The 16335-nt window shown below is 35.9% G+C and overlaps 1 protein-coding gene across 5 annotated transcripts in view; it reads right to left on the minus strand.

The window, feature by feature from the left end:
- Positions 1-1071: 1071 nt before the first annotated feature.
- GK (glycerol kinase) overlaps positions 1072-16335 on the minus strand; it is a 77564-nt gene continuing 62300 nt past the window's right edge. For 4 of the 5 annotated variants that reach the window (XM_040266354.1, XM_040266352.1, XM_040266351.1 and 1 more), the window contains 8 exons: positions 14824-14902; positions 13644-13740; positions 12778-12862; positions 11559-11679; positions 11307-11450; positions 9050-9130; positions 5987-6073; positions 1072-4179 (listed from right to left, as the gene is read on the minus strand). In XM_040266354.1, the coding sequence (XP_040122288.1) occupies positions 4169-4179; positions 5987-6073; positions 9050-9130; positions 11307-11450; positions 11559-11679; positions 12778-12862; positions 13644-13740; positions 14824-14902 (705 nt within the window). In that variant the 3' untranslated portion in view covers positions 1072-4168. The remainder of the gene's footprint in view (positions 4180-5986; positions 6074-9049; positions 9131-11306; positions 11451-11558; positions 11680-12777; positions 12863-13643; positions 13741-14823; positions 14903-16335) is intronic. The other variant, XM_040266353.1, reaches the window with a different exon arrangement.

Genomic DNA, 16335 nt, shown 5'->3' on the forward strand with positions numbered 1-16335 from the left:
TGGATAGCTCATCTTTCATTTACCATTCATCAATTGATAAGACAGTTGTTTTCTCTTGCTCTATTATGAATAACCCTGTCATGAACATTCATGTACAGTGGCCTCTGAATTTAAGCTCAAAAATTTAGATTTGCAGGGGCTTCCCTAGTGGTACAGTGGTTAAGATTCTAAGCTTCTGCTGCAAGGGGCGAGATTTCAATCCCTGCTTAGGGAACTAACATCCTGCACTGCAATGTGGCATGGCCAAAAATTAATTAAAATTAATTGAGCAACTAGTTTTTTAAAACTTTGTAAAAAACCTTATTTCATATTGGGGTATAGCCGATTAACATGAGCAACTTGTTTTTAACCTATCTTCTGCTTCTCAGAATATTTATCTTTATAGTCCCCAAATTTAAGTTAATAGGTCATTTTCACTAAATCTGATGACAGGGAAATCTTTAGAAACACTGGTGAGAGTTCTTTGTCTGTGATACTTAACACATTTTATCCTTTAACGTAAGACCAGAGCTAAGATATGTACCTATAAAATATAGATCAAGTAGCAATCAAGTTGGTTTTGAAACTCACTCAGTTTTCCAGTAATGCCTATTATGTGACCTGATGAATTGTTAGGTTGCAAGAACAGATCAAGTAAACTTCCTTATTTAAAAAGTACAGTTAAAACAAGCTATTACAAAGTTCAAGTTAAAAACTAATTCTTGGAACACTTTTACACTGTTGGTGGGAATGTAAAATGGCACAGCCACTATAGAAAACAGTATGAACGATTCTTCAAAAAATCAAAAATAGAACTACCATATGATCTAGCAATTCTACTTTTGAGTATATATCCCAAAGAATCGAAATCAGGATATCTACACTCCCAGGTTCACTGCAGCATTATTCACGAGAGCCAAGATATAGATAGAACCCAAATGTCCATTGACAGATGAATGGATAAAGAAAATGTGGTATATACATACAATGGAATCTTGATCAGCCTTAAAAAGAAGGAAATTCTACTGTTTGCAACATCAATGTACCTGTAACACCTTATGCTAAGTGAAATAAACTGGACACAAAAAGAAATATTGTGTAATCTTACTTTATGTGTGGAATCTTAAAAAGTCAAACAGAAATAGGATATTGGTGGTTAGCAGGGGGTGGGGTGAGAGGGGAAATGGGGAATTGTTCAATGGGTACGAAGTTAGTTACACAAGATGATTAAGTCCTAGAGACTGCTGTACAACTTTTAGTGCCATAGTTAACAATATGCTATTGTGCCTTTAAAAATTTAAGAGGGTAGATTTCATGTTAAGCATTCTTAAACATACAAACACAAAGCAAAGGGACACAAGGAAATTTTTGGAGGTGATTGGTATGTTTATAACCTTGATTTTGGTGATGGGATCATGGGTGTATGCATTAAGTCCAAGCTCATCAAAGTAGATACACTAAATATGTACAGTTTTCTATATATCAATTATACCTTATTAAAGCTACAAAAATAGTAATTTTTGCACTTCTCTTTATTAGACACTATGAGGTAAAACCTACCTACTTGACTACCATTGCTGTTATAGTTTCTGTGCTATGACATCTTTTGTCTCATGGTTTCTCCTAAATTGCAATCATTCTTCATTCCCACAGTATACAAAATACCTATAAGCCAAAGAACTGAGACTTAGGCATTTTAAAAGAAACACACTAAAAAAAAAATTCTAAGATATTATTACAGAAGCAAAAATGCATCATTTATGTTACTGATTACCTGAAGAACAAAAGATTGAGGTGTTGGTGATTGAGTTCAGAGAATAATGGTGTACTTGACTCCACCAACTCACCCAGGTAGAGAGGAAGTGAAGCATAGAGTGGAACCAGTAAGTCATGGTTAGCCATGACTGCAAGCCCTACTGAGAGCAGCTGCTGACCTCACCAGGGCATTTCCTGGATGCTGAGATGGGACAATGTAGTCTTTTTTGACAGAACAAGTAAGGTGCTCATCATCCCAGAAACTGCTTCTTCAGCTGTTGGTTAATTCTTCAGTGTGTGCCTTATCAAGGGCTAACAGCTGAGCTGAATGTTTCCTGAACCATCTTTCTCAATTAACTTTGATCTAAGTTCTAGTCTGGAAATGAGAAATGCAAGTAAGACTGAGGGTCAATTTATTTTAAGTAAATTTATCATTAAATATCAACGTGTATCATTTCAAACATTTATAAATAACACAATTTATAGAAAATTAATGTAATCTTAAAATTATTGGAACAATGCTTTTCAGTTATTTACATTAACTCAAACTACCTTTGTAGAAACAAATGATGTTTAAAAGTGTCCTTGCCACAAAGTAATAATTTCATAGTACCTTTCTGTAACATTTATGTCACTAAAATGGCAGCTGCACCAATAAAAATTCAATAATTTACAAACAGCATAATTAGACCTGAAAATGCAAGCTACCATTCATTCCAAACAAAACAAAACCTTTTATATTAATATATATAAATATTTTTCCATTTTCATTACTGAAGAAAATAATTAGGAGGCAGTATTTTCTTGTTTGTAGTAAAAAAAAATAATCTTAAGATTATTTTAAAATTGACATTGAGAAGCTAGATTAGGTAAGTTGTTATAATGCCTCACATTAAATTTTTTGAGAATTTCTTGGTTGTGGGTGCAGCGAGAAGGAAATTCTTGGGTTTACTGGAAGCTTTTTCTATCAGTTAAACCATTTTTCTGTTGTATTAATAATATGTCCATAAGCAGAGATAACTACTTGTCATCTCAAATAGAAATTTTAATTGCCTATCAGCAATTTATAACACACTTAGATGGAAAGAGATTCTTGGCTTTTTTTTTTTCTACTTAAGTTTGTAAACTTTTTTTGATATCCCCTCAAAAGGATCCTAAATAGATCTAAATATATGTCAAAGGAAAAGCAAACTTTATATGGACTCAGTGCTTGTATTTGAAAACAATATATGCTATACTATTCCACAGGTTATTTTTAGCATATAAAAGTATGATATAAGAAATTATAGTCACAATAAAGTACATTTTCTTTTATTCACATAGAACATATACTTAAATTTTAAATGTTGGCTCTTCAAGAAAGCCTCTCCTGGTAAATAATATGTATAACCGTTGCCCAAAAATGTATACAGCTGTTTTTCCCAAAATATTTATACACATAGTGGTCCACTTAAGACCAGCCCCATTAGAATCTACTGAATACAACGTGTTCTTAATTTATAAATGGGCTACCCTCAGTATATAAAATATAAACGCATGTATGTTACACATACAAAGTAAGAAATATAAAAAGGAGAGATGAAAAGAAAAGGAAGTGTTCTTCCCTATAAGATCCTGACAGAAACTCAGTGTAATTAGTGAGAACATGTACTCTTAATTTATAAATGGGCTACCCTCATTATACAAAATATAGAGGCATGTATGTTATACACAATGTAAAAAATATAAAAAAGAGAGATGAACGAAAAAAAAAGGAAAGTGTCCTTCCCTATAAGATCCAGATAGCAGCAATTCAGTATAATTAGTGAGACCATGTAAAATACATGAAGAATTTTCAGTTTTGGCAAATACTTTTTAGAAAAATGCCTAAGGAATGAGAGTACTAAATTTCTATATTAAGAATTTAGTAGAGGCTTCCATTTAAGCATTTAGTGAAGATGTTGTGGTCTCCCTAATAAGCAGAAAAGAGGACTTTGGGTAGGGGAGTCCGTTAAAAAGAAGCAAACAAAAAATCACTGATTTTTAGCCGATTAGTAATAGCCCCTTAATGAAGTGTGTGTAGTGCAGGAATTAAATCCTGGCCCATCAGAGTTTGAATATATGTGATAAAAAATTCCAATGAACAGGATCTGAATTCTTCCTAGATCTTACAGGGAATGAGGCAGGAAATGATTGCAAAGGAGGGGGTCAGCCCCAAAGGTGGCTGGTCCAATCTTAACTAGGGCTGTTAAAAAACACACCAAATGTTTCTATAGCATTCTTTCTGCTGCATTTTCTTTATTTCAAGCCACAGGTCTACTTGGAGGATCATGCAGCAAGTGGCTTATAAATAAAATCAGTCTATGAATAGTGTCATCACATTAAGAGACAGAATCACTGGATTCTCTCCATAGGTAAAGAGCTTGCATCTTTGGAATCCATGAGCTGGTATTATTTACGGCATACCTAAAATGGGACAAAAATCATATACATCAATAATAATATACATGCATTTTAGGAGTTAAAGCAATGAAGATGATTCAATCATTATTGAGCTAGAAATTCCATATGGTTCCTAAATATTGCTTCACAGGTAAAATGCAACAAATACAACTGGGCCAATTTCAAAATTAGCAAAGGAACACTACTGCTAACTGTTTACCAAGACAAGTCACTCCAATTTTTCTCAAATCTCAGCATATGTTACCAAGAGAGATCCTAAAGATGGCAATCATATCTATTTTGGAAGTCTAGGAATTTGGACATTTACTGTATCCTTCAGCTTAGAGATATGTTATATATCCTATTTTATCCAAGACCAAGCTTTTTCATTCTGTACTGGTATCAAAGGGAAACAGAAGGGAAGAAAATATCAATGAAAACATTCAGCTGCAATGCTATTTTGTTTCCTTTTCCAGACCAACATAATGCAGCCAAAAACAAACAAACAAAAAAACAAAAACCAAAAAACCTCAGGATAAAGAAAAAAAATAGAACTTTTCCTAAAACAGAATTTTTAAAAATTTAAATTACAGTTCTTCTGGGGAATACTCAGACTCTTCCACCAAACATTCCTGAGAAGCAGAAAGAAAATAAGCATCTGCTAATTCTGTACAGATTTATGTATACAGAAGCCTTTTGTAGTGCGTAAAGCACTAATACCAACATAAGGAATGGTTATTATGGAAGAAAAATATTTGAACAAATTTATTATAAACATGAAGAATACAGAAAATGGTAAATCTAATTTTAAATTCTCATGCACATAACTGAAATTTTATCATGATTTAAAAGATAATTTAATGTTCTGTTAATGTAGATAATTTTTATTCCCTTTCTGCTAATGTAAATAACTTTTCATTCCATATTTATATATAGTGCTTTAGTGATGATGCCAATCTGATTAATGCTTGTCAGACTTCTAAAAACAGATGTTCTCCCATATCAATAAAAAATTTTTACATTTTAAACCCAGGTCATCTTGTAATTAATTAAGAGAAATAATTCAACTCCCTAATTAAGAAGATTTTTTAAGTGTTTCACTTTCTTGGCAACATATGAAATACGTCATTTCCATTTAGGCCACTAATTTGAAGAAAAACTGAACTATCATTAGGAACAACTTCCAAAAATGATTATTATATTTAAATTAATGCTGGTTACACAGTGAGTTTTATAATGTACTGTGCATTATAAGAATATTCAGAATATGCAAAAATAATAATTCAGTTTGAATTTCACCAATTTATTTCAGCAATAATTTTTTAAAAATTTCAGTTCACCAATGTATTCTCTAAAGTGACGATAACTTTTCCCCAGGTTTAGAGTTTTACAGAAACTCTGCTAACATACTCTGGCCAAGAGTCTTACCAGGATTGAAATATTAAGACTTCTAGTAGCAGATTTTCATAAGTATGAAAAACAACTTAGGTACATTTGAAAGACAGTTCAATTGATTTCAAATACTATACATTTCATCTACCACTCTGAACATCCTTTCATTTAAGCATGAACAGTAGTACTTGTGCTTACTGCTGCACTTGTCAGCAGAATGTAGCCCCTCAAAGAAAATCATCTACTAAAAATCAAAGAGAATAAAAGCAGAGTCACAGTCCTTAATTCTGAATTAAATAGTCTATTAACTAGACCTTTAATAGATTTTCCAGGTTCCTAAGAGCAGGAAGAAGGAAAAATACTGAAAACTTTCTGTTCATTTATACACAAAGACATTAATGCTAACTCATATAATTGTCTAATTTAAAGAGGAACTGACCTGAGAGGTACCTTGCTCCGATTAACATTACCACGCTACTCACTATAAAAAAGCCCAAGGGTAGACTACAGAAGATACTAGGGTCACCTGTTGTCATCCGAGTAGGAGGGAATTCCAGTCAAGCAAACCAAAAGAGAGACACATAATTACAATATTTGTGTTAAGAATCACATGATAGCAAAAAAAAGTTATAAAAATAGTATATTCATAAAAGCTAGCAAAGAGTTATTACTTTAAATCAAAACCAGAATCAAAATTGAGGGCTTATGACAGTTAACAAACAATACAGATAGCATGCCACAAATAGCAAGAACATAGAGCATATAGACCAACATAAACCTTCCACTGGCAAAGCCAAAGAAAGCTGAAGGAGAACTTTCTTTTTGGGAGGCTGCTGATTTTAGCTTTCTTGGTTCTTCCCCAAAAGATACTAAAGGAGCAATCCCATTCCTCATCCAGATTAAAATTATAGATCCTTTGGCTATCAGAGAAGAGTTATATTAGTCCAATTCATTAGTTTGAAAATAAATTTCAAACCCTATTGGTTTCATTTTCTTTTTTACACACAGTTGGTATAACAAAATGAACCTAAAAATTAATACTACTATATAATTTTAAAACTAAACTGTATTAATCTATATTTTAAAATACTGTCTGAGAACACAATTGTTTTGATATTTTCTAACCTGATTGAAAACATTTCCTTTGAAGAATAGCTAGAGAGATACAGACATAGGTTTTCTTGAATTTAAACATTATGTATCTTGAACATTTAACACTTTTTGGAAAAAAATGTTATTTTGGTGGGTTTGGAGTACAAAGTCATGAAGTCATTATTTATCATAAGCTCTCTCCAAAAATATTAAATCCCCAATCATTCCTACATTTTAAACATATTAAATGTATGTTAAAAATTCTTTACAGTCCATTCAAATATAGCTACAAACAAGAAAATAAATATGAATGCTTCAAAATTGGCAATATGCTTTGGAAATTAAGCTAACATAATATTCTTCCCATAAATTAAAACTATTTAAAGTGGATAAGAGGCCAGGTAGCAATTTGAATAGATTTATGAGATCATCAAAACAGGATTCTATCTGTACTATTATCACATAGCTTACATTGCTTGAGGAACAATCAGCATTTCACTAATTGATTGAATATTGTTATCTGGATTATTATACAGTTTTAGAGACTCTCAAAATGTTGTACATGAGTGCTTTTCATAAATCTGCTACAAATTGTTTTCACACTTTGCCTTAAATACACTGCAGCCTAACTGAAACAAACACCAAGTTTGAAAAATCGAAAGCTCTCAAAAAATCAAATTATTTTATCATCAATTCTGAAGGCAGAAACAAAAAAACATGTAATTTTCTTTTATCCACTTTTTTGGCATTTTAAGTTCCCCGACAGTAAGGTAAAGCAAACAGAAAATGATCAATTGGCTTTGTGGGAACTTGGCGATTAAAATTATATCCTCAACTGCAAGTAAGGAAGAAGTATGTGTGGCACTGACATGGAGGCGGATATGGCGAGGGAGGGGAACAGCTTGAATTGTGCCAGTTTATTTATTTATTTGGCCATCTAATATTTTTTTGGCCATAAAATAAATAAAACACATTTTATTTATTTATTTTTTGGGAGCATGCGGCATCTTGTTCACTGACCAGAGATGAACCTGTGCCCCATGCATTGGAAGTGTGGAGTCTCAACCACTGGACTGCCAGGGACGTTTCTGTGCCATTAAAAAAAATACAACTAGTCAAAGAAAGCACAGAACTCATTTTCATCAGCTTTTAATTGAGGGCAACCAGAAAATAAATCAGAGTGCACAGCTGCTGCGTCCTTCAAAGCAACTAGCCCTGTGCGACAAAAAATACCTGTGATTGAGAAGTTTAACTATAAAAGGTCTCAAAACTGCAAACAGTCTTAGCAAGAAAGGCTTTGTCACCATCTTAGAAAGAAAGGTGGGTCTCAGAACAAAAGATTTAAAGACAATGGATATTAAGCTTAAAGCTTATTTAGGAGAATAAACAAAAGCTTCAAGTAGAAACAGGATGATCCCAGAAGCTTCTCTGACAAGCTAGATGCATTAAAAGTGGTTCTTGGGACTTCCCTGGTGATCCAGTGGCTAAGACTCTGGGCTCCTAATGAAGGGAGCCCGGGTTTGACCCCTAGACAGGGAGCTAGATCTCCCATGCTGCAACTAAGCACCGGTGCAGCCAAAAAATAAACAATTTTTTTAAAAAGTGGTTCTATACTCACTTTGGGGTTGGAAGGCAGGCTATATTTCATTTATAAACTCTTCTCTCTTAAACTATATGCTTCAAAATATTATTGGCCATTGTTTCATTCATTAAATTCCAAATCTTGTATTTAGCAAAGGACTACAATATCAAGCCATATTAAAGGTATGTTAAAGGCTGTTTCAATATTAAAGGCAGCTCAGAGCTGTTTACAACTAAATATTTTATTTATGGCAGATACCTTCCCATCTAAGTGATTAAAAACAAAATTTCTCTAATTTCTGCCAAGAGCATTTCCCAATTATGACATTTCTAATTTACTATGTTTGGTACTTTTCTTCCTCTGATTTCAATGAATTCTTGCAACATACACTCACTAAGGACTTGGGAGCAGTCTAGGAAGTAATGAAATGTATTCTGAAATCAATGTAGCTTTTGGTCGGTTCAGGTCATGAAGACAGCCCCCCAAAAAGGCAAAGTCAGTCACAAAGAGGATAAAAAAAGTTTAGTTGATTTTTTTTTCATTAGGAAGAAACTAGAAATACTTTTACTTTTAGAAAACTAAGTTATCAATCGAAGTACCAGAAATAAACTAATAAGGAAAGGTATGGCAGGACAGAGTTAAGCACATATATCAATCTGATAATTTACATTTTATGTTTAGAACTTTAAAATGTTTTCAAAATGTTAGAAACTATGAGCATATGATAATACTATTCTTCAGAGCAGCCTTGCTAAGTATAAACAGATACTTAAAGAAGCTATTTAACATACTAGGACAAAGTGGCAATAACAATAAAAACATTTTTACCACTTTCTGAAGACTGAGTTGTAACCCAACCCATTGATTTCATCACAGCTTTCTTCCATGTAGAATAACGAATTTCACTTTCTAGAAATAGAAGGTAGGAAAACCATACATAAGAAAGGCAGTTTACTCAATGTTATGTGGCAGACTGGATGGGAGGGGAATCTGGGGGAGAACAGATCCATGTATATGTATGGAATAGTCTACCAGGAGACCCCAGTTCGATTCCTGGACTGGGAAGATCCACTGAAGAAGGGATAGGCCACCCACTCCAGTATTATTGGACTTCCCTGGTAGTTCAGACGGTAAAGAATCCACCTGCAATGTGGGAGACCTGGGTTCGATCCCTGGGTTGGGAAGATCCCCTGGAGAAGGGAACGGCTACCCACTCCAGTATTCTGGCCTGGAGAATTCCATGGACTGTACATGTACAGCCCATGTGGTCGCAAGAGTTGGACACGACTGAGTGACTTTCACTTTCACATGCATGGCTGAGTCACTTTGCTGTACACCTGAAACTATCAATAACAACTGTTAGTTACTATACTCCAATACAAAATAAAAAGTTTTTTAAAAAAGAAAGACAGTTTACTAAGATGTTCTAAGTACTGTACTTATATTCACTCATCATTCTTGATAAATTGTTTCGCTTATTAAACTGACTCTTGTTACACTGTATTTAACTGACATGGAGCTTTACCAGGACTCAGATCTGGGTATGGTTGCCAAAGACTGCCAGTTACTGCAGAGAGAAGCTTGTGTGGAAGTTGGAGGGAAATTCAGCCTGGTCTGCAAAATGAAAGGAGATGCGGAGACAGGCTATCTGCTAAGACCAGGTCATTCATAAGCAGGTGGTGATGAATTAGAAAGGAGAATCCTATTTGATCTGCTTTCTCTTTGGGGGAGGGCAGAGGACCTTGGAAAGTGAAAGTCGCTCAGTTGTGTCTGACTCTTTGTGACCCCATGCCCTGTAGTCTGCCAGGCTCCTCTGTCCACGGAATTCTCCAGGCAAGAATACTGGAGTGTGTAGCTGTTCCCTTCTCCAGGGGATCTTCCCAACCCAGGGATCAAACCCAGGTGTCCCTCATTGCAGGCAGATTCTTTACCATCTGAACCACCACAAAATCCACTATGATGCCATTTTTTAAATATAAATTTATTTATTTTAATTGGAGGCTAATTACTTTACAATATTGTATTGGTTTTGCCATACATCAACATAACCTTATATGAGAGACAGCAAAAGAGACAGAGATGTATAGAACAGTCTTTTGGACTCTAAGATGCCATTTAATACACAGCTTTTTAAAAAGGTTTAAAACCAAACTGAATATATAAAACCTGACTTTTGTACACAAACTTAATTACAGGTATTGGGGCTTCCCAGGTGGCGCAGTGGTAAAGAAACTGCCTGCCAATGCAGGAGATGCAAGAGATGGATTTGATCCCTGGGTCTGGAAGATCCCCTGGAGGAAGAACTGACAACCCACTCCAGTATTCTTGCCTGGAATAGTTCACGGACAGAGGAGCCTGGCGGGCTACAGTCTATTGGTCTGGCTTGTGGCTTAGTTTTGTTTGTTACAACAGTGAGTCAAATATTTAATGCTCATTGATTTAAATTGTTGCTGCTTTTGCCAGGCTAGCCCTGCTGTGCTTAAAAGTTACCAGAATGGTCCTTAGCCAAGTAAATCCTGTCCTAAAACTGGTCATTGGCACTAAAGATGACACAATGCACACACAATGGGTCAGTAGTCTATATATCTCCCTTATCACTGTCAGAAAAGGTTACACAAACAGACTATTAATAAAACTGATAATGTGGCAGTGTTATTCTCATACATGAAGAGACAGTAGAAGTGAACGGTAAAAAAGTGATTATAGAAATTTGGTTTTTTTAAAATAGGGAACTATTTCTCTTATTCACATTCATTCAGATATGAAGCCAAATATGTTTAGCAGCTGAATATGAAATTACCTTCGCATTTGCAATCTTATTTCATTTCTTGATTTGTGACTAAACCATCAAACTCTCTCTCCCTTTTCACAGTACACCAATCTTCAGTCTTTACGAGTACCCTCACTGAAAAAGATAACTGTAGAGCACAGGGAACTATACTCAATATTATGTAATAACCTATAAGGGAAAAGAATCTGAAAAACATAGTATATATAATTGAATCACTTTGCTGTACTGCTGGAACTAACACAACATTGTGTTAGAAATCAACTCTACTTCAATAAAAAAAATAAATAAAAGTACCCTCAGCGTTGATCTGAGGTTCAAATCGCTCCATTGTGACAGCTGACAAGTCCTCAGGCTCCAGACTCCAGACGCCAACCCCTTCTGCAGCTCCTGCAGCCATGGCAGCTCCCAGGGCAGTTGTTTCGGGCATGGATGGCTTCACTGAGGGGAGCGAACAACATCACTATCTTAGCAGTGACATATGCCTGAAAAATCAGTTCTCCAAAAAAACATGACTATTCGGGTTTGAAGGAATGAGGGCTTACTGACCTACTGGAATATACAGAATGTCTGCTTGTAACTGCATAAGGATTTTGTTGTTGGTCATTCCACCGTCTACCTGCAAATGGCTGAGTGGAATTCCACAGTCGCGGTTCATGGCGTCCAAAATCTGAAAAAAAAAAAATGCAATGAACATCATCAAAGTACCACACAGTAATATCTCAGAAAATAGTCATCTTCAACTTAAAAACACACAAAAGCTCCCCAAAGCCTACACAGAAGGAAAAAAGAGATTTCTTCTAGGTCCTCCTTGATTTGGTTACCATCAACCTTTTCTCTGGGCAACTTCCCTGGTGGCTCAGACGGTAAAGCATCTGCCTGCAATGCGGGAGACCTGGGTTCAATCCCTGGGTCAGGAAGATCCCCTGGAGAAGGCAATGGCACCCCACTCCAGTACTCTTGCCTGGAAAATCCCATGGATGGAGGAGCCTGGTAGGCTACAGTCCATGGGGCTGCAAAGGGTCGGACACGACTGAGCGACTTCACTTCTTCACTTATAACCTTTTCTCTTACCACTCCTCTGCACTCACCTCTATATCCAGGCAAGCCAGACAACTCTATTTTGCACCCTGATTTTTTTGCACACCTGCCATGATGTCTACATTTGTGCTACTATTCAAATCCTTTACCTAATATGTGTTGCTCAGCATCCCCTCAACTGTAAAATGCCCAGTGCCCAGCAGCTAACAGGAACTTAGAGAGTAATGACAGCTGGGAAAAGAAAACAAACTTGCATTTATTACATTACTATTTAGGCAGGCTTAATTAAATTTTTTCTTTTGGCCTTACTGTCAGCCCATAGGATCTTAGTTCCCTGACCTGGGATGGAACCCATGCCCACTGCAGTGGAAACATGAAGTCTTAATCACTGGACTGCTAGGGAAGTCCCCAGGCTTAATTTCTGATTATGCTGGGAAGACTGAAGGCAAGAGCAGAAGGGGGCGGCAGAGGATGAGATGGTTGGATGGCATCACTGACTCAATGGACACGAGTTTGAGCAAACTCTGGAAATAGTGAAGGATAGGGAAGCCTGGCATGCTGCAGTCCATGGGGTCACAAAGAGTCAGACACGACTTAGTGACTGAACAACAAGAACAAGCTTATTAAATTTTCATAAATTTCTGGCATATATAAATATATATATACATAATTTGTATAGGAATACTAAAGGTGGATTAAGTACAGGAAAAAGGCCCATATTGATTACCTCTCGAGTTTGGAAACAAACAGCTTCTAATGCAGCAAAAGCAATATGGCATTTATTGGTGAACTGAGTGAGCCCACAGATGATCCTAAAAATACACACAAAGATTTTTAAGATTAGAGCAGAATAAATGAGTCATTAACTGGGAATGTTCTAAATATGGAAAGGTTGGATTTGGTACATAGAAGTGTGTGGGTGGGAAAAGACATTAAAAAGCCAAAACTGGACACAAACATTAAGTAGCTGGCAAAATCCTTATAGTCTACAATGTTGCATCCACATATGAAAAAGTTCATGATCTATCTGAACAGATGACAATAATATAAAACCAAATCAATACTCATCTAGATGATGGCCTTTTGATATATAACTTACAGGTGCCTTGAAGATAAAAGATAATAATACTAACATGAATAGGAATATAGCTGGGGCTTATTGTCAGATGACATAACTTCATGGAATTTTTTCTAATATTTATTTATTGATTTGGCTGAACCAGGTCTTAGTTGTGGCAGGTGGGATCTAGAACCCAGGTGCCCTGAACTGGGAGGGAGGGCAGAGTTCCAGCCACTGAGCCACCGGGGAAGTCCCTGGAGTTCTTCTTTATGTCATGCCAAGGGGCATGCAGCGCAGTATCTTAGTTCCTCAACCAGGGATCGAATCCATGCCTCCTGCAGTGGAAGCGTGGAATCCTAACCACTGGACAGCCAGGGAATTCCCAACTTCTAAATTTATACTTCCCAAGTATAAAAGGTTTCCTCCATACTTCAAAATCATTTGAAAATAGAAAACTATTAACCAATAAGTTCTTAGCTAATATAGTAAATAAGTCAAGACTGACAAAAGCATACCTTATTTTCAATTCTTACCCTCTTGCACTGGGCTCCCAATAAGGTGCATACAGCCCCGAAAATGCTGGGACGAAATAGCAGCCATAAGAAGTACCTACTTCTTTAGCAAGTTTTTCTAATGTTGAAAACAAACAAACAAACAAAAAAAACACACAAAAAATCATTCCAATATATACTACTTCTTTTCAAAAACAAGCACACATGTTTAAAAAATTAGGACAGGACTTTTGGTTTCCTAATATGTAGTACAGCAAAATGTTGCTAATTGTAGCAGAATACCAGGAGCAACAAAAGCAAATTTCTCCACAAAATATAACCCAATCCAAGAATGAAAGGAATTGGATTAGTTTTGTTAAGGTATTGTAGCTCATTTCCACTATTTTTTTTAAAAAAATATTTAATTTATTCTCAGATGTGCTGGGTCTTTGTTGCTGTGCACAGGCTTTCTCTAGTTGCAATGAATGGGAGCTGCTCTCTAGACATGGGGCACAGGTTTCTCATCGCAGTGGCTTCGTTTTTGTGGAGCACAAACTCTAGGGCATGTGGCCTCAGTAGGAGTGGTGTAGGGGCTTAGATGCCCCACGCCATGTGGGATCTTAGTTCCTGGACCAAGGATTGATCCTGTGTCCCCTGCATTGGCAGGCGGATTCTTAACTACTGGACCATCAGGGAAGTCCCCATTTCCACTATTTTTAAGGTTGCTGACTAGCAGATGAAGAAGTGGCCTTCACTACATTCCTAATCAGAAATGTGTCCCTGATTGTCTCACCTTCAGGTGAAATGAAACAAGCAGGAGGAGAGTAGGTAGGGAGTTCAAAATAATTACCTATCGTTTGAAAATAGCCATAGTAATACTTAAATTACAGGTACTGGAGTTTTAATTCTCATGCTAATAAGAGTTAAAGCTCTTTCTTATCAGATAAATTTAACTGCAGATTCTGGCAATCTTCGGTGTTCAATTTTACACTTGGGTACTTTTTATGCCCTACCGTGCCTATTTATGAATAAGCACCCCTAATTATGTCAATTTGTTGTTTTATAAATCTTCACAAAGAGTCTTTTATATATAAATCAAACTCATAATAGGGATCCATATACTTTAATGTCAAATACAGGGCAAAGCATTAACAGACTGCAAGGGTAAAATATTTACAATTTTCATTATTTAGATTCCAGCCCTTTGTTAGAACATACTCACCAATTTCCTCGGAGCTTTTTATAATTCCAAGATTATCTCTAAGCCAGCGAATAACAGCACCAGCTATAGCTACTGAACCCTATGGGAAATAAGGAATCCAAGAGAGAATATATTAAATATGTTATCAGTATATAAAGCTCTTATTGAGCATATTCTCTGTGTATGATTCTACCAGATGGATACGATTCAAAAATTTCAACTTTGGGACTTCTACAAACGTCATAAACCAGGCCTTTCAATATAAACATGGTTTTATCTAAGTCATTGTAGAAATTTTTCACGAGGCAGAGAAGCGAGCCCTCCAGTAGACCTTGGACCTGTTCCCATAGATGGACATCACTGTGGTGAGCAATCTGTTTCTTGTACAATTGTTCTGTTGCTAAATGACAAAGGTATATTATCACCCAGAATACATTCCCATCGTAGCCACAAAGTTATTGGGAAATGTTATGCGAAGAGTTGACTCATTGGGAAAGACTCTGATGCTGGGAGGGATTGGGGGCAGGAGGAGAAGGGGACGACCGAGGATGAGATGGCTGGATGGCATCACCGACTCAATGGATGTGAGTCTGAGAGAACTCTGGGAGTTGGTAATGGACAGGGAGGCCTGGCGTGCTGCGATTCATGGGGTCGCAAAAAGTCGGACACGACTGAGTGACTGAATTGAACTGAACTGAACCCTGAAAGTTTTTTAAGCCCATTTCCCAAATTAAACAGTATATTAAATCTAGCAACCACACACAAAAATAGTCAGCAAAGAAGGCTAATTGCAAAGTAATTATTCTTAGATAACTAATGAGGACCTAACTGTATAGCACAGGGAACTCTACTCAATGCTCTGTGGTGACCTAAATGAGAAGGACATTTTTAAAAGAGTGGCTATACGTATAACTGATTCACTTTGCTATACAGCAGAAACTAACACACCATTGTAAAGCAATTATACTCCAATAAAAATTAATTTAAAAAATAATTATTTTTACAACAAAATCACCAAGGGATGGAGTGGAGGGGAAATGTATGGCTGTGGCAATAAGGAAGAAAACATACAATTTGTAGTCAGATGAACCGGGTTTAAGGCTGAATTCTATTTTTTAATAGATACGTAATTTTAGGTAAATTAGTTGGGCTTTCCAAGACTCTATTTATTCGCCTATATAAGGGTAATGACTATAATAATAGTTACCTAAAGAAATTACAAGGAGGCTTAATACAGGAAGTATACAGGAATATACAGGAAAGTTATTAATGAATGTAAATATTAGTTTCACTAGTTAAGTGTAAAAAAAACATATCAGCCAAATTCCATTGACCGATGTATGGATAAATATAGTAAACCTTCACACTGGAAAATTATTTGACCATGAAAAAACATGAAATTCTGCTACAACATGGGTGAATGTTGAAAACATTATGCTAAATGAAAGATCATATATTGTATAACTCAATTTATAGGAAATGTCCACAATACACACATCCATAGGCACAAAGAGTTGATTAGTGCTTGCTTAG

Source organism: Oryx dammah, unplaced genomic scaffold (genome assembly GCF_014754425.2).
Source record: "Oryx dammah isolate SB20612 unplaced genomic scaffold, SCBI_Odam_1.1 HiC_scaffold_23, whole genome shotgun sequence".
NCBI classification, from domain to species: domain Eukaryota; kingdom Metazoa; phylum Chordata; class Mammalia; order Artiodactyla; family Bovidae; genus Oryx; species Oryx dammah.